The 14,895-nt window shown below is 53.1% G+C and overlaps 7 protein-coding genes across 7 annotated transcripts; 5 read left to right on the forward strand and 2 right to left on the reverse strand.

Annotated features, from left to right (window-relative positions):
- The first annotated feature begins 1,617 nt into the window (after nucleotides 1–1,617).
- Nucleotides 1,618–2,803, forward strand: BDZ99DRAFT_64620 (uncharacterized protein). The gene is made up of 2 exons (XM_033728790.1): nucleotides 1,618–2,006; nucleotides 2,064–2,803. The coding sequence occupies exons 1-2, from the start codon at nucleotides 1,976–1,978 to the stop codon at nucleotides 2,768–2,770; spliced, it is 738 nt and encodes a 245-aa protein (XP_033574694.1). The 5' UTR covers nucleotides 1,618–1,975; the 3' UTR covers nucleotides 2,771–2,803.
- A 129-nt stretch (nucleotides 2,804–2,932) lies between these two features.
- On the reverse strand, nucleotides 2,933–3,406 carry BDZ99DRAFT_478279 (uncharacterized protein; the record flags this gene model as incomplete). The annotated part of the gene is made up of 1 exon (XM_033722166.1): nucleotides 2,933–3,406. The coding sequence occupies one exon, from the start codon at nucleotides 3,404–3,406 to the stop codon at nucleotides 2,933–2,935; it is 474 nt and encodes a 157-aa protein (XP_033574695.1).
- Nucleotides 3,407–3,920: 514 nt separating this feature from the next.
- Nucleotides 3,921–5,072, forward strand: BDZ99DRAFT_391293 (uncharacterized protein; the record flags this gene model as incomplete). Its single annotated transcript, XM_033715721.1, has 2 exons — nucleotides 3,921–4,080; nucleotides 4,138–5,072. 2 exons carry the CDS (start codon nucleotides 3,921–3,923, stop codon nucleotides 5,070–5,072), a joined length of 1,095 nt encoding a protein of 364 aa, XP_033574696.1.
- A 506-nt stretch (nucleotides 5,073–5,578) lies between these two features.
- On the reverse strand, nucleotides 5,579–6,658 carry BDZ99DRAFT_464645 (uncharacterized protein). The gene has a single exon (XM_033720372.1). The coding sequence runs from the start codon at nucleotides 6,616–6,618 to the stop codon at nucleotides 5,626–5,628; it is 993 nt and encodes a 330-aa protein (XP_033574697.1). The 5' UTR covers nucleotides 6,619–6,658; the 3' UTR covers nucleotides 5,579–5,625.
- A 653-nt stretch (nucleotides 6,659–7,311) lies between these two features.
- Nucleotides 7,312–9,844, forward strand: BDZ99DRAFT_64638 (uncharacterized protein). Its single transcript, XM_033728791.1, has 2 exons — nucleotides 7,312–8,048; nucleotides 8,108–9,844. Exons 1-2 carry the CDS (start codon nucleotides 7,403–7,405, stop codon nucleotides 9,427–9,429), a joined length of 1,968 nt encoding a protein of 655 aa, XP_033574698.1. The 5' UTR covers nucleotides 7,312–7,402; the 3' UTR covers nucleotides 9,430–9,844.
- Nucleotides 9,845–10,258: 414 nt separating this feature from the next.
- BDZ99DRAFT_392342 (uncharacterized protein) lies at nucleotides 10,259–12,089 on the forward strand (the record flags this gene model as incomplete). The annotated part of the gene is made up of 2 exons (XM_033715781.1): nucleotides 10,259–10,580; nucleotides 10,636–12,089. 2 exons carry the CDS (start codon nucleotides 10,259–10,261, stop codon nucleotides 12,087–12,089), a joined length of 1,776 nt encoding a protein of 591 aa, XP_033574699.1.
- A 1,533-nt stretch (nucleotides 12,090–13,622) lies between these two features.
- Nucleotides 13,623–14,246, forward strand: BDZ99DRAFT_522354 (uncharacterized protein; the record flags this gene model as incomplete). The annotated part of the gene is made up of 1 exon (XM_033725696.1): nucleotides 13,623–14,246. The coding sequence occupies one exon, from the start codon at nucleotides 13,623–13,625 to the stop codon at nucleotides 14,244–14,246; it is 624 nt and encodes a 207-aa protein (XP_033574700.1).
- Nucleotides 14,247–14,895: the final 649 nt, after the last annotated feature.

Genomic DNA, 14,895 nt, shown 5'->3' on the forward strand with positions numbered 1-14,895 from the left:
AGTAGTCGTAGACATTTGGGTAGATGATATAGATGTGTTTTCACTAGAGAAGGCTAGTAGACCGGAGGCCATGAGACCTAGCCTTGAACAGCCCATAGCTAGCTCCAATATCATAAATGCATATGTTAGGAATGAGTGGCTTAGATTGGAGACAAAACCGATAGTCTTTCTGTGCGATAGCTGAAGTAGAAGGAGTAGTCTCAGCATGCTTCAGATACCTTAGTCTCACTTAGGATTATAGGAGCAGTGTACTGGATGATGACTGAGGTTGGATGATAACAGGCTGAGTAGAAACTACTTCATGCACGTAAGAAGACTAAAGAATTCGGGATTAAAGAGACTCTTACCGCAGACTTGCTAAAAGAAGACAACGACGTCAGTTTCCTCCTGTGACCCAAATTGTGCCGGACTGTAAAATCATCCGACCTTCCAGCCATCTTCCTATCATGTGCATCTCAGACTCCGAGTTTCGAGACACGTGTCAACGACTCGACTACCAGCGCAATGGTCTGACGAATATCTACCCTCAATTCCACGCTGTGCATACCCCACAACGCCCCGGCGCCACCGGACGCGGTGTTGGCATCTAGTTCCAGGCAGGCAAGCATTAAGGGTAATTTAATTCTCAAACGAGCCGAGAATAATAAGCAGGTATCCCTTAACCCGTTGATGTGCAACGCCAAGGCGGCCCGTGCAGGAACACCGTACTGAGGTATGCGCAGAGGCACAAGCGTAGATAGTAAACAGCTGTAAACACGCCAATAATCAACCCAAATTGATCCTTCAAAATGCCTCGAACCTCCAATGACATCGACTATGTGAAATGGAAGGATCCTCGTTCAAAAACGTCAAAAAAGCCACCACCAAAGCCCTGGCCGCTGCCTCAATTCACCCCCCTCCGCATCGACGACTATTTCGACCCGGGCGAAGCAGCTGTGCCCTCCAGTCTTGATCGGCATAATCCTATAGCTATTTTCAAGCTATTCTTCACCGACGAAATGATAGATAAGATGGTGGAGTGGACAAACGAGTATGCAGAGGCGCACCCACCCGAGCTCACGCCAAAGGGCCGGCCCAGACAGTGGAAACCTACAAGGAGGCACGAGCTCTACGCCTATTTTGGAGTCGTGATACATATGGGAGTGACCGTGGAGCCCTCTGTTAAGGACTATTGGGGTCCAGTAGACCGTGGAGCTCGCCATAAGGTGGCGAGCTATATATCAAAGGACCGGTTTGAGCAGCTTGAGCGCTATATTTGATGCTCGCCCGTGCCTAAGGATGGCTTCCAGTCGACTTTTGACCGCGTAGATGAGCTCTTAGAGCACCTGCGAGCACTCTGCCGCACATACTGGAGCCCCGGGCCTCACCTAGCTATCGATGAGACGATTCAACGCTTTATGGGCAGGGCCAGCGAGATTGTCAACATACCAACAAAGCCGACGCCAGAGGGCTTTAAGATATGGGTCCTAGCTAACCAGGGCTACGTTCTTAATTGGCTATGGCATGCGAAGGGCAACCAGAAGGGGCCCGTAGACCTTGACACGAGCTTCCTTGATGAGGGCTTCACAAAGACACAAGCTGTCGTCCTGGACCTGCTAACACAGCGCAATCCTGTGACCAACGCTGTCCTATACCCGCCTGGAAAGCACGTTGTTTGGCTGGATAATCTCTTTACCAGCGTGAAGCTATTCGAACGGCTCCGTGAGCTTGGAATTGGGGCTGCCGGAACAGCTCGAACAACCAAGACAAGACGGGAGGAAATGGGCGAGGAGGAACACAATATTGAGGTAGTTGAGGGCCCATAAGCAGTACACAATCACAGACAAAGGCTAAGAAGAAGGTGGCTGCGGAGAGCGTCTTAGCACATCTTGTAGACCTTAAGTTAAGCCATAATAGCCAAATTCCGTGGGGTACGCTATATGCAGAGTTATCAGAGAGTTATGAGGTGATAGAGTTCGCCTGGAAGGACGCCACCATGGTGTTATTCCTATCTACAGTCTATAATGGTGGGTGTCGCGTCCTCAACACTATGCCGCAGAGCCGCTGACGTTATACATCGCCAGGTCAAAACTACGTTGCGAAGCTTCGACAACGGCCGGTTACAACTGCTAAGGGCTATAAACAGACCGTCCAGGTGTTTGGCAACAAGCCCAGGGCTATGCTAGATATTCCGGAGTTTATCGAGGAGTATAATCTATGGATGTGCGGCGTCGACATTGCGGACCAGCTACGCAGCTATTACAATACAAATCGTGTCCATAGAAAGACGTGGAAGCCATTATTCTCTTTTCTATTGGATACAGTAGTGGGCAACAGCTATATGCTCTCTTCGTACAAGCAGCCGCCCGGCGAGCGAGCCCTCCGACAAGATTCTCACCTACAATTCTGTCGAGACCTCCGAGACGCCCTCCTCCATGCCTCTATTCGCCCACGCCAGCCAAAGACCTCACAAAAAAGAAAGACAATGATGGAGGTGACGTGGCTGCCGGTCAAGGAGCATCAGCACGTCAAACTATGGAGGAAACAGGCCTTCTGCTCGGCATGCGCACGTGCTCGGCGCACAACCTCAACACCACACCGGGCAGCTCGTAAGCCGCTTGCAGACCTCTCAGAAAACACTACAAGGAAGGCACGGAGTGATAGTAACGGCTGGAAGCGGCCGTATAGGACGCCTAGGACTTTATATGGGTGTTCTGTGTGCAGGATTCCTCTCTGCACTCGGAAGGAGTGCTGGGCCGAGCATCTCGCAATCCTCAACTCCAAGGACTAGGCGTGTAGATAGCTATATACATAGAAATCACGAATTCGAATAGCCTCATGCGCACGGCAGTTCTCATCACGGAGGGCTAAGAGCTGGCTTCTGATTGGTTAAATCCTTATCGATAACGTAGGACGCAAACCAACGGGTAAAGGGATAATGACAGGCTTAGGGCTATGCTCTATGCCGTATGTCGTTATGTTCGAAGACTCTCGGATCGAGAGAATGACTTGCCGTGAAGGAGTTGCTCTGGCTTGCTGAGCAGTCGTCCTGGCTCGACTTGAACCTCTCTAGGGTGATAAATACTGACTGAGTAGCCGAACTGTTTCGAGACTGAGCACCAGTTTTGTTGACGCCTCGGTAGCATGATGTTTCGTCCCATTCGCTACGAGACTCTTCACAGTCGGGAGCCGGGCATTGCGCCAGTTTCAACCTCGTAGCCACTGCGACGCCATTTATCGCTGAGCTAACCAGAAGAACCCCTCGGAGATATCGTCGTCTTCGCGTGCATCCAGACTCGTCGTATTTGAAGCAGTGTAGGTTTTCAACGCTTCGGCTGGGTTTCGAAAGGCCGGCCCCCCTGTCCTCGCCTCCGCCAATCGCCTCTGAGGCAACTACACTCCTCGCTCTAGCCCTCTTCTTGTACATCCACCGGCTGCAAAACGCCTCTAATCGAGCCGCCGACGGCGATCGAACAATGGTGAGAGTCACTCATTCAGGAGCCGCCCTCATGCAGCCAACCTCCCAACCTCCGTCAAACACGCATCAATCAGGCGGGTCCGACATCAGCCTGGAAACTGCGTCATGGACAACAGTCGGAGCATAACTTTATAAAAGAAAGGCATCACTATGCCTCCTCTTCATTTTTGTATCCATCTGCATCTTTGCGTCTAAAAGTCCTTCGTTAAGTCTTCGGGCTCTTCCTTCTTTTCGGTCCCTACAATCTCTTCTATTCATCGTTCCCGGAGAAACGATTACGGCCGGTCCTTACTTTCAGTATATAAATCACTTTATTTCCTAACTTACATTCCTTCAACGTAACAAAACCTGTCTTTGGATTATCATCACGAGGCCTACGAAAATGAAGTATCAGATCCTCTACAGTCTTCCGCTGCTACTTGGTGCGGTCGTTGCCAGGCCGGTGGGACTCGAGGGAATCGTTATGAAGCGAGAGGTGCCTCAGGAGCACTCTCACAACGCACAGGTCGCGAGTGTCAATACAAACCTCAAGTTGAACAATCCGGACAACATCGTAGATGCCATCTTCGGTCTTCTGGGTAATGCTGCTGGGGCTGCTGGACAGGGCGATATCACTGATACTGGTGTGCTATGACTTCCTACCCACCCACGCTCTTCGTATTAACACTTTTTTCAACCAGACTGCCTCCAACAAGCAACCGCCGACCAGGCCTTCACTAACGCTAAAGCCGCCGGCGACGTCCAAGGCATGACCGATGCCCTTATCTACCGCGGCCTCGAACGCAATACTGGCAGTGTCGGCCTCGCCAGCGTCCTCTGCACCTCCGTCAAAGCAGTTAATCCCGAAATCGCCGCCATCTCCCAGCATCAAGATCCGGCCTCCACTGGCGCCGCCGCAACCAACAAGGCTATCACCCTCGAAATCGCTAAGCAGATCGCCTCTATCGGCGGCAACCCCCAGGACGCTCTCAAGGCCGGCACGTTTGCTCCAGGAAAGATCGGTGACCCCACTGCCGCAGGCAACACCTGCGATACCGCCGACGACACCGCCGGTTGCATTTTTAGCCAAAACCTTATCGTCGAAGACGCAACGGCCGATGAGATAACTGCGGCCGTTGCGGGTATCGCTGCTGGTGGCGCCGCGCCGGCCGCTGCGGCCAACAGCACCGCGGCGTGTCCTACCACCCCATCTGCCAATGAGACTGCCCCCGCTGCCGCAGCATCAGCATCAGCAGCTCCCGCTGCACCTGCAGCTACGACGGGAGCCTCCAAACTCGATTTTGGCTCATGCTCTAACCCGACTATCGTGTTTGGCCCCGGATTTGACGGCCGTAAGGAAGACTCGTTCGAGCCGGCTGATACCGCGACTTTCACGCATGGGTCGGCGTTGAATATTGGGGTCATATCGGACTTTATTTGCCAGCAACTGGATACAAAATGTAAGGCTGGACAGGACGCTCTTGATGCTTGCACGCAGACTCAGACTGCTTCGGCGGCGACGACGGGGCAGGCGGCGGCGGATGCGTTCAATGCTGCGCTGGGCTTTGGGGCTGCGAAGGCGAAGCGCGTGGCGAGGGCTCCGACGATGGTTCAAGCGAGCCGTCTTCGTATTTGAGGGATTAAGTAGGTAGAAGGGTGGATTGAGGGGTATGCTGCAGAGAGCGCGGTTGGAATTTGAACGGGATCGATCTAAGGGAATTTGGAAGGAGGACAAAGGAAGTAAAATGGTTGCGACTATCTTAACTTCGGATATGTGATGCTCGTACTATGTACGACTATTGGAACAATTGATACATGAATGATTCTTATGAGATATGAAGGCTCAATACGTGGTTAGAGTGGTGCTAAATATGCATATAATCAAGGAAATCCCTTTCTTCCGGCTCTGCTCCTGAGAGACCAAATTTTGCCAAGTTACAGTAGATACTCGTACTGTCTGTGGGGCTCCAACGCACTAATAGAAACCGGAGGCAGCGGATACACTTCTAATCCTCGTAAACCCTGTTAACGCGGTCTTGTGTAGCCTCATGAGTTTACTAGTTGTCCAAAATGCCGAACTTCACCCTTAATCGGAATGCTCAAAATACTATGAAGCTTCTCACGCAGCGGTAAACAAGTGTACGGATTTTTATGACGAGGCATTGTAAATATGGAAACGGGATCTAAAGCTACTTGGCATCGTATTCACCATCCTTGTCGTGTCCATCGTCTTCGTCATCAAAACCATCGGTGCCCTTCAAGAAAGGTCCGAAATACCTCTCTTCATCCTCGGACAACACAAGACCCAGCTCCTTGATCCTTGCAACGGCATTTTTCCTCTCTTCTATATTACTATGATAGAACTCCTCAACCTGCCAACCTGGTGGTGGCTCTACATCCACATACACTAGCCTCGAATACTTGTCTTCAGCTTGCTCCACCGCCTCATCTACTCGCCTTGTAACCTCACCCACAAACTCGTCATAACTCGCAAAATCCAAGGGGTTCACCACTACGTTTTTGAATTCGCGGTCACGGAACGTATGCAGGCGACCGGTGTCAAAGAAGCTCTTGATCCGCTGATATTCCTCGAGTCTCGAATTTGCGCCATTCCACCGCATGTGGAGCCACCGTCGATCTCTATCATTGTCGGTATCAAGCTTCGCGATCTCAGCATTTAGCCCTTCAATCTCGGCTACCGCTTCTGAAACATCGAACTTCTTCAATGCCTCCTCGGAGAAGCTGCAATAGCTCGTGCAGGCGATGATGTGCTTAGTCATGAAATCCGTGAAGATGAAGCCGTACTCGTTTGGACAAAGCTTGTTATCGAAGGGCTCGTAGAAACCTGTCATTGCAAACTCGTAATCTCCTGTTTCCTGGTTGTGCTCCCAGTCTTCTTTCATGTTTAGCCAATCTTTTAGGGACTCTTGCACGGCTTCTGGTTCCTCGGCGAGGAAGGCGTCGTTGGTTGTGATAAGGGGGAAGACGTTGGTCCAGCGGGTCATGCAGTATTCTTGCCCGTTGGAGAGGCGGAGAGCCCAGGCGACTGCACCGCCCTTGTTGATTCCGGTGGCGCTGAAGGAACGAAAGGGAGAGTTGTGGAGACAGGAAACAGGCTTTTTGAAGCGCGTGAACGCCAATCGGCGCGTAGTGTACGTGAGGAGTTTAGGATATGGTGCCATAACTATAAGTCGTAAAGATGTTCCTGTGAAGACAGAGGGCGAAGTGCATGTATAAAGGTACGTACTGAACGCTCACCGGAAACACGCACTGTTGAAACAGGGGTAAAGACATTAAGAAAACCTTATAGTATAGAGAATACTTAGAAAGCAAGCAAGGGATCCCAAATACACAAGAGAGATCGCAGAGGGTAGAAGGGACTTTTCGTCTCTTCTGTGGTCATCAAACAGACGTCGTGGGTGTCGAGGACCCTGAAAGTGGAGATGTAGTAGGACCTCTGATTGGTTCAAAACGGGAGCCATGAAAGCATACTTCGGTTGCTATGAAGACAACCACGGTTCTTGAAGAGTTAGGTATGTATGGATCACATATTCAAGCAGGGTAGGCCAACGTCTCTAGATGTGTTTGACGCCACATTCTTGCCTCGTTCACGGAGTTGAACGAAGACAGGAAGGTGACGCCCGTGACCTCGATCCGCATGGACATCTCGGCGGCCGATGCAGGACAAGTCCGTGAATTAATTATTAAGTCCAAACGCGCCCGAGTCCATGTCGTTTCAACAAGACACGTCTGAGGCTCGCAACCTGCCCTCGCCGTTGCCATCAACAAACATAATATTCACCAGACGCCTCCGCCGCCGCTGATCGTCCGCCAAGAGCCATAGCCAACTCCAGGGGTTGGTTCAACTCGATTTTCTATTCTTAGCTGCTGGCAACGTCGCAAAACGCCTCCAAACTGTAGTGTTCGGAATTCACCATTGCACCACGACCAGTCGACGATACCATTATGTCTGCGACAACTGCAGCAAAGAAACCACCAGCGCCGGGTCGTGCCAACACCCCGACGACCCCAGGGGCCCCAAATCGGAGTCCGTCCCGCGCTTCTACACCTGCAGCGTCGAGCAACGGTGTCGCTCGCACGAGATCGATCCGGAGTGGCAATGGCACGCCCTTGTCTGCTCGCGCATCCGTCAAGAAGCCCGGCGCTCCGTCGGGTCTGAGCCAGACCGCTTCCACAGTATCGCAGGACGGTGCTGACGAGGAGGCTCGCGAGGAGACCGCGGCGCTCATCCATGAGTTGAAGGAGCGCCTCCAGAAGGCGGAGACGGCGTCTGAAGAGTACCAGAAGCAGATTGAGGTCTTACATGCGCGGCTGGACGATGCGGTGAAGGACCAGGCTCGGCTCGAGGAGCAAGTGCATGAGGAAGAAGAGAAAGTGGAGGGGTTGGAGAATGGGAAGCGGGAGTCTATAAGGCAGCAGCGGGAGCTAGAAGCCATATACGAGGCTGAGCGGGTGGCTTCCATGAAGGAAAAGGAAGACGCACAATCGAGGGAGGAAGCGTTGCACGAGACTATCCAACGGCTAAAGGAAGCGGTTGCCATGAAAGATTTACGTTCTGGCGACGGAGAAGAAGGCCGCCTTTCGAGAACATGTAAGGATTCATGTTTGATTTGAGGTTCTAGGTGAAGCCTATCACTGACTTTTTAGCAGCGAGCTTCCGAAGCAATTCTCGAAACAGCTCTTCTCACCATCTAGAGAGCAGCGGCCAATTTGCCCCTCCAGCGTCACTCCAGCGAAGCAACTCCAAGAACAACTCCAAGCTCATACACCAGAAGGACAAGGTCATAGAAGGACTCAGGCTGGAACTTGCGGAGGTTCAGATTAAGCTAGTAGAGATGGAGAATCAGGGTGGAGGGCGTATGCAAGAGCTTGAGAGGACTCTCCTGGAGACTCGCATGACCAATGCTCGCCTCATGGAAGACAATGAAAGCTTTCAGCTTTTACTAAGCGAGAAGACTCTGAACGGCGATTTCACCAGGGACTTCATGCGTCCAGCTACCATCGAAGATCGCGCTCCATCACGGAACGGCCCTTCAACTAGTCTTGCGGACGAGTTAGAATCGGCAGATGGCGCAGAGGCCGAGGTCATCCGTCGCCTCGAATCAGAAGTCAACAGCGCAAAGGACCAGAACAAGGCTCTGACGCTCTATATCAATAAGATCATCGAACGACTGCTCCAGCATCAAGGCTTCGAGTCAATTCTTAACAACACCGATCTTGAGCCTGATACGGGAGCTGGAGCCATCAATACGAACAAGGAGCTTCCGCCACCTCCTCCACCCAAGGAGGAGGCTCCAACACTCCTTCAACGAGCCAAATCTGTTGCCATTGGAGCCGGGCGAGCACGACCACGACCCGTCAGCCACATGCCTCCGCCGAGTGCCCCTACTGTTACAGAGGACCCAATGACAGCGCCCAGCATCCCTCTCCAGCGGTCTCAGAGCTATAGAATGAGCAGCGGGAGCTATCACCGCCGCAGCAACTCGGATTGGGGCAACTCAGCAGCGTCTGTCGTCAATAATATGCACCGTGCCCCACCACCAGTATCCGGCCAAATCAGCCCCGGCATCGCGTCTCCTCGAAACTCGTTCTTCGGGTTCCCAGCAGCCGCCCCTCAAAACCAGAACGCCGCAGCAGCAGCTCGCATTCCTTCAGGCCCTCAGAGTCGTGGTAGCATTGACGAGTCACGGGCCAGCAACAACACCCTTGACAATATCAGCAATGCCGACTCGGGCATCAACATTGATACGCCATCTCCACCTCGTAGCGTTGCGAGCTCCTTCGATCGCCAAGCGGGAGGCGTCATGACAGGAAACAAGATGCGTCCGCTTCGGCTCGTACAAGAAACCGCCGAAGAAGAGGAAGCGCAGCGCCAAAAGCTCAAGGCAAACCGGACCAGCTGGATCGGTGGCTGGTTCAACAAAGGGGGCGTCTCACCAGGCGACGAGAATGTTGGAAACCCTAATCAGTAAATGATATTGCGGCTCATGGAACGTAGCGATTCTGCTTTACTTTCTAGACTGTGTTTCTACATGTTTGGACTCTGATGTCTGCCATAATGTTGGTTGGGTGCGATATGCCGGCTGGACAGGCGTTTCGGATTGCACATGTGGTTATGGGAGTGGGACAGGTGTCGGCGGTGCATTTTGCTCTGATGTTCTCCCCTTCAGACTGCAGAGACTGTAGACATGCGATGAGCGCCTGTGGTGGCACACTGTCACTTATATCAATGCTATCGATTTCATCTGACCTTTACGCCCTAAGTTTGCTATCAAAGTTCGACGTGGCGAATCTGCTCAGGAACCAGTGTCGTTCAGACACCAAAAGGCACAATGAATACAGCGTCCCAACAGCGACCCGGAAATAAGAATTGGAGGTGGTCCGATCTCAGTGGTCGTGCCAACTGTCAATAGCGTCCACTAGAGATCTGCATTGCCCAATGGAGCGAGCGGCTGGCGCGTCGTCGTGTTTACGCGCTTCGAAGTCTTTGTTGTCGAGCAACTATCTGTTGACGATTCGCAGTCACACCATCGTCGAAAGAACTGTTAGGAGTACTTCAATGTATTAATAGCAATGCTAGAAGAGGTGACCATGTACATAGTACAATCGTTGTGAAGCATGCGGCCCCCGTGCCGATCCAAGTGAAACCTTGCTTGGCGTCTTGTGCCTTCACCGTCCCGCACCTACTCGAGTCTCCGTGCGCTTCCCCAGCCTTCTCCAACTCTCACACCACACTGTTTCTCCCTCGAGCTTCGCCCGACCCGCTATCTCTCTGCGACATGCCTGGATGATTTCTCCATCATGTCGTCCTCGACTGCCCCTTCAACGTCGGGAACTTCGTCATCGGTGAATCCGGGGGTCCTCCGCCGTTCCTTCACCGTCCCCGCCAAGGTTACGGATCGGCCGAAGCCTACTACCTCCAACTCGGATAGCGATGCTGGCATAGAAACGCTATTCACGCATACATTCGCGAAGATCGTGTCCTTTTCAACTGCTCTGGATCCCTCTAGGCCGCCCACCGCTAATGGAAGGCGACCGAGTGTGAATGTGCAGCTAGATGCGGACACTCCAGGATTAGGATCTATCCCTTGGGAATCAGTGACCGAGAGGACTCTTGCAGCTGGTATGCTTCAGCTTCAGCTTCCTTGGCTAGGTCTTGGCTAACAGGTGCAATTCAGGCCCTGTACGAATCTACCGCGTGACCGCATCCAACGTATCCTTCCTCAACTCCGGACGACTACTCCATACCATATTTCCGAAATCCCAATGCTGGTGCGTGGACGGCGAGTGCAAATTTGTTCTTAGAGTACGGCAGGATTCGTACTACCGGATTGAACTACCTTGTGCTACCGACGAAGACAAGGCGAAGATAGAGGACTTCAAGACCGTGCTAGCAAAGGTTCTGCAATATGAGAAGACCGCCAGTCCTTTCAAGATAGGTCTCGAAGTCGGAATTCCTGAGCAGCCTGAGCCGCCAATTCCTAAACGGCTACGGAGGCCTTCGGAGAAGGCTAAGAAGTGGTTATTCGACAAGAGCTGGGTTCCGGAAGATGGTCCGAAGCCTCTTGTAGACGCATCGGACTCTGCTATATCTTCTTCGTATGATGACGATGATCGAGAGAGCGTACAGACGATTGAGGAAAAGGAGGAGAGCTCCAAGTCACCGCTACCACGAACAGAGAATGATCCTCCCTTATCGGCCATGAGGAATTTGGGGCTCACACCCCCTCCGTCTCTGCGGCAGCGGGCGAAGACCTTCATGATTTCCAGGTCGATCACAGCTCCCCCGCGATTCGGCTTAGGACAGTCGTCACCGTTGGCAGCGAGGAAAGTAGTAGGGCATCTAGCAATCCCAGAGTCAGAGGCTGAACACGCGGAGAATGTTGAGGAAGCAATCAGTCGTACTTCAAGTGTCGACTCGTTTTATTCTTTAGCAAAGACTCAATCTCGCACACCAACACCCCCATTCGAGGACGCTACATCTATCATAGAGAGCAACTCATGGGCTCAGCGTGAGGAGCAAGTAGAACATAAGCCGCATTGGCGGAGAGGTCGTCATCGTCGCCGGATATCAGATCTCACTGTGACGGCTCACTCCAGGACCCGCTCGGAAGAGCGTCTGCCCTCCACGCCTACAGACGGTGGTGAAACCAAGTCTGCGCCATCGACTCCTCCACTCATGAGCGATTCCGACGACAGCTTCGAGCCACCATTGCCAGATGTGCCGACACCGCCTGACGCCATCAGGCTGAAGAAGCTGACGGGCGCCTCACAGCGGCGAGCTTACTCTCCCATGCCACATCCGCAGAACCTCTTCAACCCTCCATCACATGCCCCTCAGCAGCAGTTCACGGCTGCATTAGTGCAGAAAACCTGCCAACTTCTCCTCGGGCCGCCAGCACATCTGGTGGCGCTAATGCTCCGAATTGCAGCGCATATCTCGAACGGAGCGTTTGGGTTCGGCACGTACCGCGTGCATCAAGAGACAGAGCGAATTCCCTGCTCGTGGGAATCGAGCGACGACGGCGACGAGTGGGCCGAGGATGACTTCGGCATCCCACTGGGTCATCTAGAGCCGTCCGGGCTGAGGAGAAGAGAGCCGTCGTCACATGGTAGCTGGGAAGTTGACTGATATTATTTACTTCGGAGTTCGTTATGCTAATTGTGATACCACTGGCGCAGCAGCATCTATCATCACTATCTTGGCTAGGTCTAGTTTATTGGGAACGGGATGGATGGGGCCGTCTTCATGGTGTTGGCATGGGAAGGGATTCGCGGACGCAGCGTTGTCTTGCTTCGTGCTTTCTGGGATGATGCTGAGTATGGAAACTCTACAGGATAGACATTCTCTTGGCGACACGATATCTTGGGCATGCTTGTTACGGCCGCATCATTACCTTCACGCAGATAGGACTTCAATCCGCATCTATCTAATTGGACTTTGCCCAACACCCCTCTGCAGACATGTAGTGACGATGAGCCAATCCCGACGCCGATTCCTCCCGAGAGGCTTCCGCTTCCCTATGCAAGTCATGCTCTCCCTGCGTGAACCCCATCACCCTCAAGGTTTGTGCAGATGATTAGGACGGGTCCCCAAAATCCGGCGGGGTCAGCCAGCAACCTGCAAGGCAGAAAGGCAATATGTCTCGTCGAGGCCATCGAGCACATGCTCCTTCCTTCTTTGTTGGCTGTAGGTAGTGTGGACGGTTCTGATGTTCACTGGCGGTGAGGGGTCGTTGATACGAGGAGCTAGACGCAGGGCTGTGTCAAAAGCGCAGAACGGGCGATCCCACCATGTCAGCGCTGGCAGCACTTGGCGCGTTGCATCAGCGCTGAAGGGATGGAGCTTTGCGCGGTGCAAGCCGTAGGAAACGGTGTGGTCTTGTTTCCTTGGTTCTGGGGATGATGGGGTTATGGGAGAAGTGGTGATGGTTGGGGACGTGATGGGTGGTGGTGTGATTCCCAGCCCTCTCTTTATGCGCTGGTCAACACGAGTTGGTATACTATTTTCGGAGTATACGGTATTGGCCTATTCAGTATTCGATATCGATCTATCCGTTATGATGCTCGGTCACGCTGACTTCTCGCCTCTTCGAAGGCGATCTCCCGCTGCATTCTCTGACAGCCCACCTGAAGCGCAGCTGAAGCGCGCAACATCGCCCCAGCAAGCTTACTGTCGCCGCTACCGCCAGGATCGGTCGCCGATGTGCTGCATGCCCAGATGGGTGGCTGGATTCGGGCAGGGGACTAGACCAGTTCCCGAAAAGAATCAAGGTTTGGTGGTGGTGACGAGAGAGTACCAGCCTTCTCCCAGCCCGCTTTTTTTTCTTCCCCTTCTTTTCAGCCCAGCCGGCGTTGCCGTTGGCTGCTAGGCCCACTGATCACCGCCAGGTTGGGAGGGACAGTACGCAGGTCTACCGATGTTTGGACGAAATAGAGGAGGTGAGGAAGGGGGTTTTGTGGCGTGGCTGGGACGTATATAGAAGATGTGACCCGCCCCCGCGACGCCGTGGTGTGAGGATATTCGACGGACTCGTGAACTTTCTTGTCTTTCTCCCATATCGCCGTTATTGTTTCACACGGATTGAACGTCAATTACGATATCTGGTTCATTTGAAACATTCTTCAGGTGCTGAGTGTCGTCTCACATCAATCATCAATCATCATGGAATACTCCTACATGTCTACAACATCACCACACCCCCTCCCCCCAATCCCCCCCTCCGACCTCTCCGCCAACCTCGTCCCCCGCCCGCTTTTCACACCTAGGACTCGCTCCTCCAAACGTCCACACCCACCCCTCTCCATCGCCGTCGCTGTCATCGACGCCTCAGGCCGGCGCGCCACCCATTCCTCTCCCACCTCAACCTCCTCATCTAGTGTCAGCTCCAGCCCATCCACTTCCCCACCGTCCTTCAACTTCGATTACTTCACCTCCCCATCATCCGAAGGCCCACCGCCCTATACCGCACTATCCCCATCATGGAGTCAACCACCACCACCGTACCAGTACCAGTTCCAAAGTTCCTGGCCATCGAGTCCTACCTCGAGCACTTTCTCCTCCTCCAGCTTCTCTTCTAGTGTGCGGTCGACATTCAGTGGCCCGCATCTCCTGCGGCGGAAACCGAGTCCCAAGCAGCTGAGCCTTCGCGCGCTGCGGGCGAAAGAGAGCGATGCGTGTCTGCAGCGGATCTACGAGAGGCAGACGATGGCGTATTTGGATGGGACGGTGTTTGGGAGTGTGCCAAGGCGGAGTGGGTTGAGAAGAGGGATTATGCAGGGTGATTGAAGAGTTCAATTTGATCCTGAAAAACGAAGGAGGAGTCGTGATTTGGTGAGTCTGATGGATGGAGGATGAAGCTCACGTGATTGAATTCTTGCACATGCACTTAGATAATCTCACCACAGCACCCGCATGGCAGAGATAGGGGGAATGGTGCTTCGTAGAGCTCACTCTGCGGTTTTAAGCATTGTGGATGCTGCTTTGGCGTCCGCCGATATACACTCACGCAACCCCCTACCCTCCCCCTAATTCCTCCCCAAAAATCCCGTCCAGGCAGACCTCTGCTAACATTATCCAGGACCACATCCTCACATCACTACCCTATCTACTCAATCACTCCAGGTATGGCTGCGCACCGGGGGCCTCGCGCCGCGGACACGACATCACCGCAGCCGCAGGACGGCAACGCAACGAAGCTTTCGGACCTAACTACCTACGAATCTTATGTCTAGTCTACCGAAACGATATGGAAAGAGGAAGAAAGGTGGCGGGAATGATTCCTGCATTGCGGGCAGTGCTAGCGTACGCACATGGCTGGAAAATGCCTATTTGAATGAGGCCCATGTTATTCACGGAAGCGGCCATAGTCAGTTAACGAACTGAACGGTTCATGTTTCATGTTTATGTAAGGACGGAGTTCACGGGGAGATTGATG

The sequence above is a fragment of the Mytilinidion resinicola genome, assembly GCF_010093595.1.
Source record: "Mytilinidion resinicola strain CBS 304.34 unplaced genomic scaffold BDZ99scaffold_13, whole genome shotgun sequence".
Classification (NCBI taxonomy): Eukaryota; Fungi; Ascomycota; class Dothideomycetes; order Mytilinidiales; family Mytilinidiaceae; genus Mytilinidion; species Mytilinidion resinicola.

Bases quoted from the DNA above. Each gene is read 5' to 3' on its own strand.
- BDZ99DRAFT_64620 (XM_033728790.1), top strand. From the start codon at position 1,976: ATGGTGTTATTCCTATCTACAGTCTATAATG. The intron at 2,007-2,063 runs GTGGGTGTCGCG...ATACATCGCCAG, and splicing joins CCTATCTACAGTCTATAATG to GTCAAAACTACGTTGCGAAG.
- BDZ99DRAFT_464645 (XM_033720372.1), bottom strand. From the start codon at position 6,618: ATGGCACCATATCCTAAACTCCTCACGTACACTACGCGCCGATTGGCG.
- BDZ99DRAFT_64638 (XM_033728791.1), top strand. From the start codon at position 7,403: ATGTCTGCGACAACTGCAGCAAAGAAACCACCAGCGCCGGGTCGTGCC. The intron at 8,049-8,107 runs GTAAGGATTCAT...ACTTTTTAGCAG, and splicing joins AGGCCGCCTTTCGAGAACAT to CGAGCTTCCGAAGCAATTCT.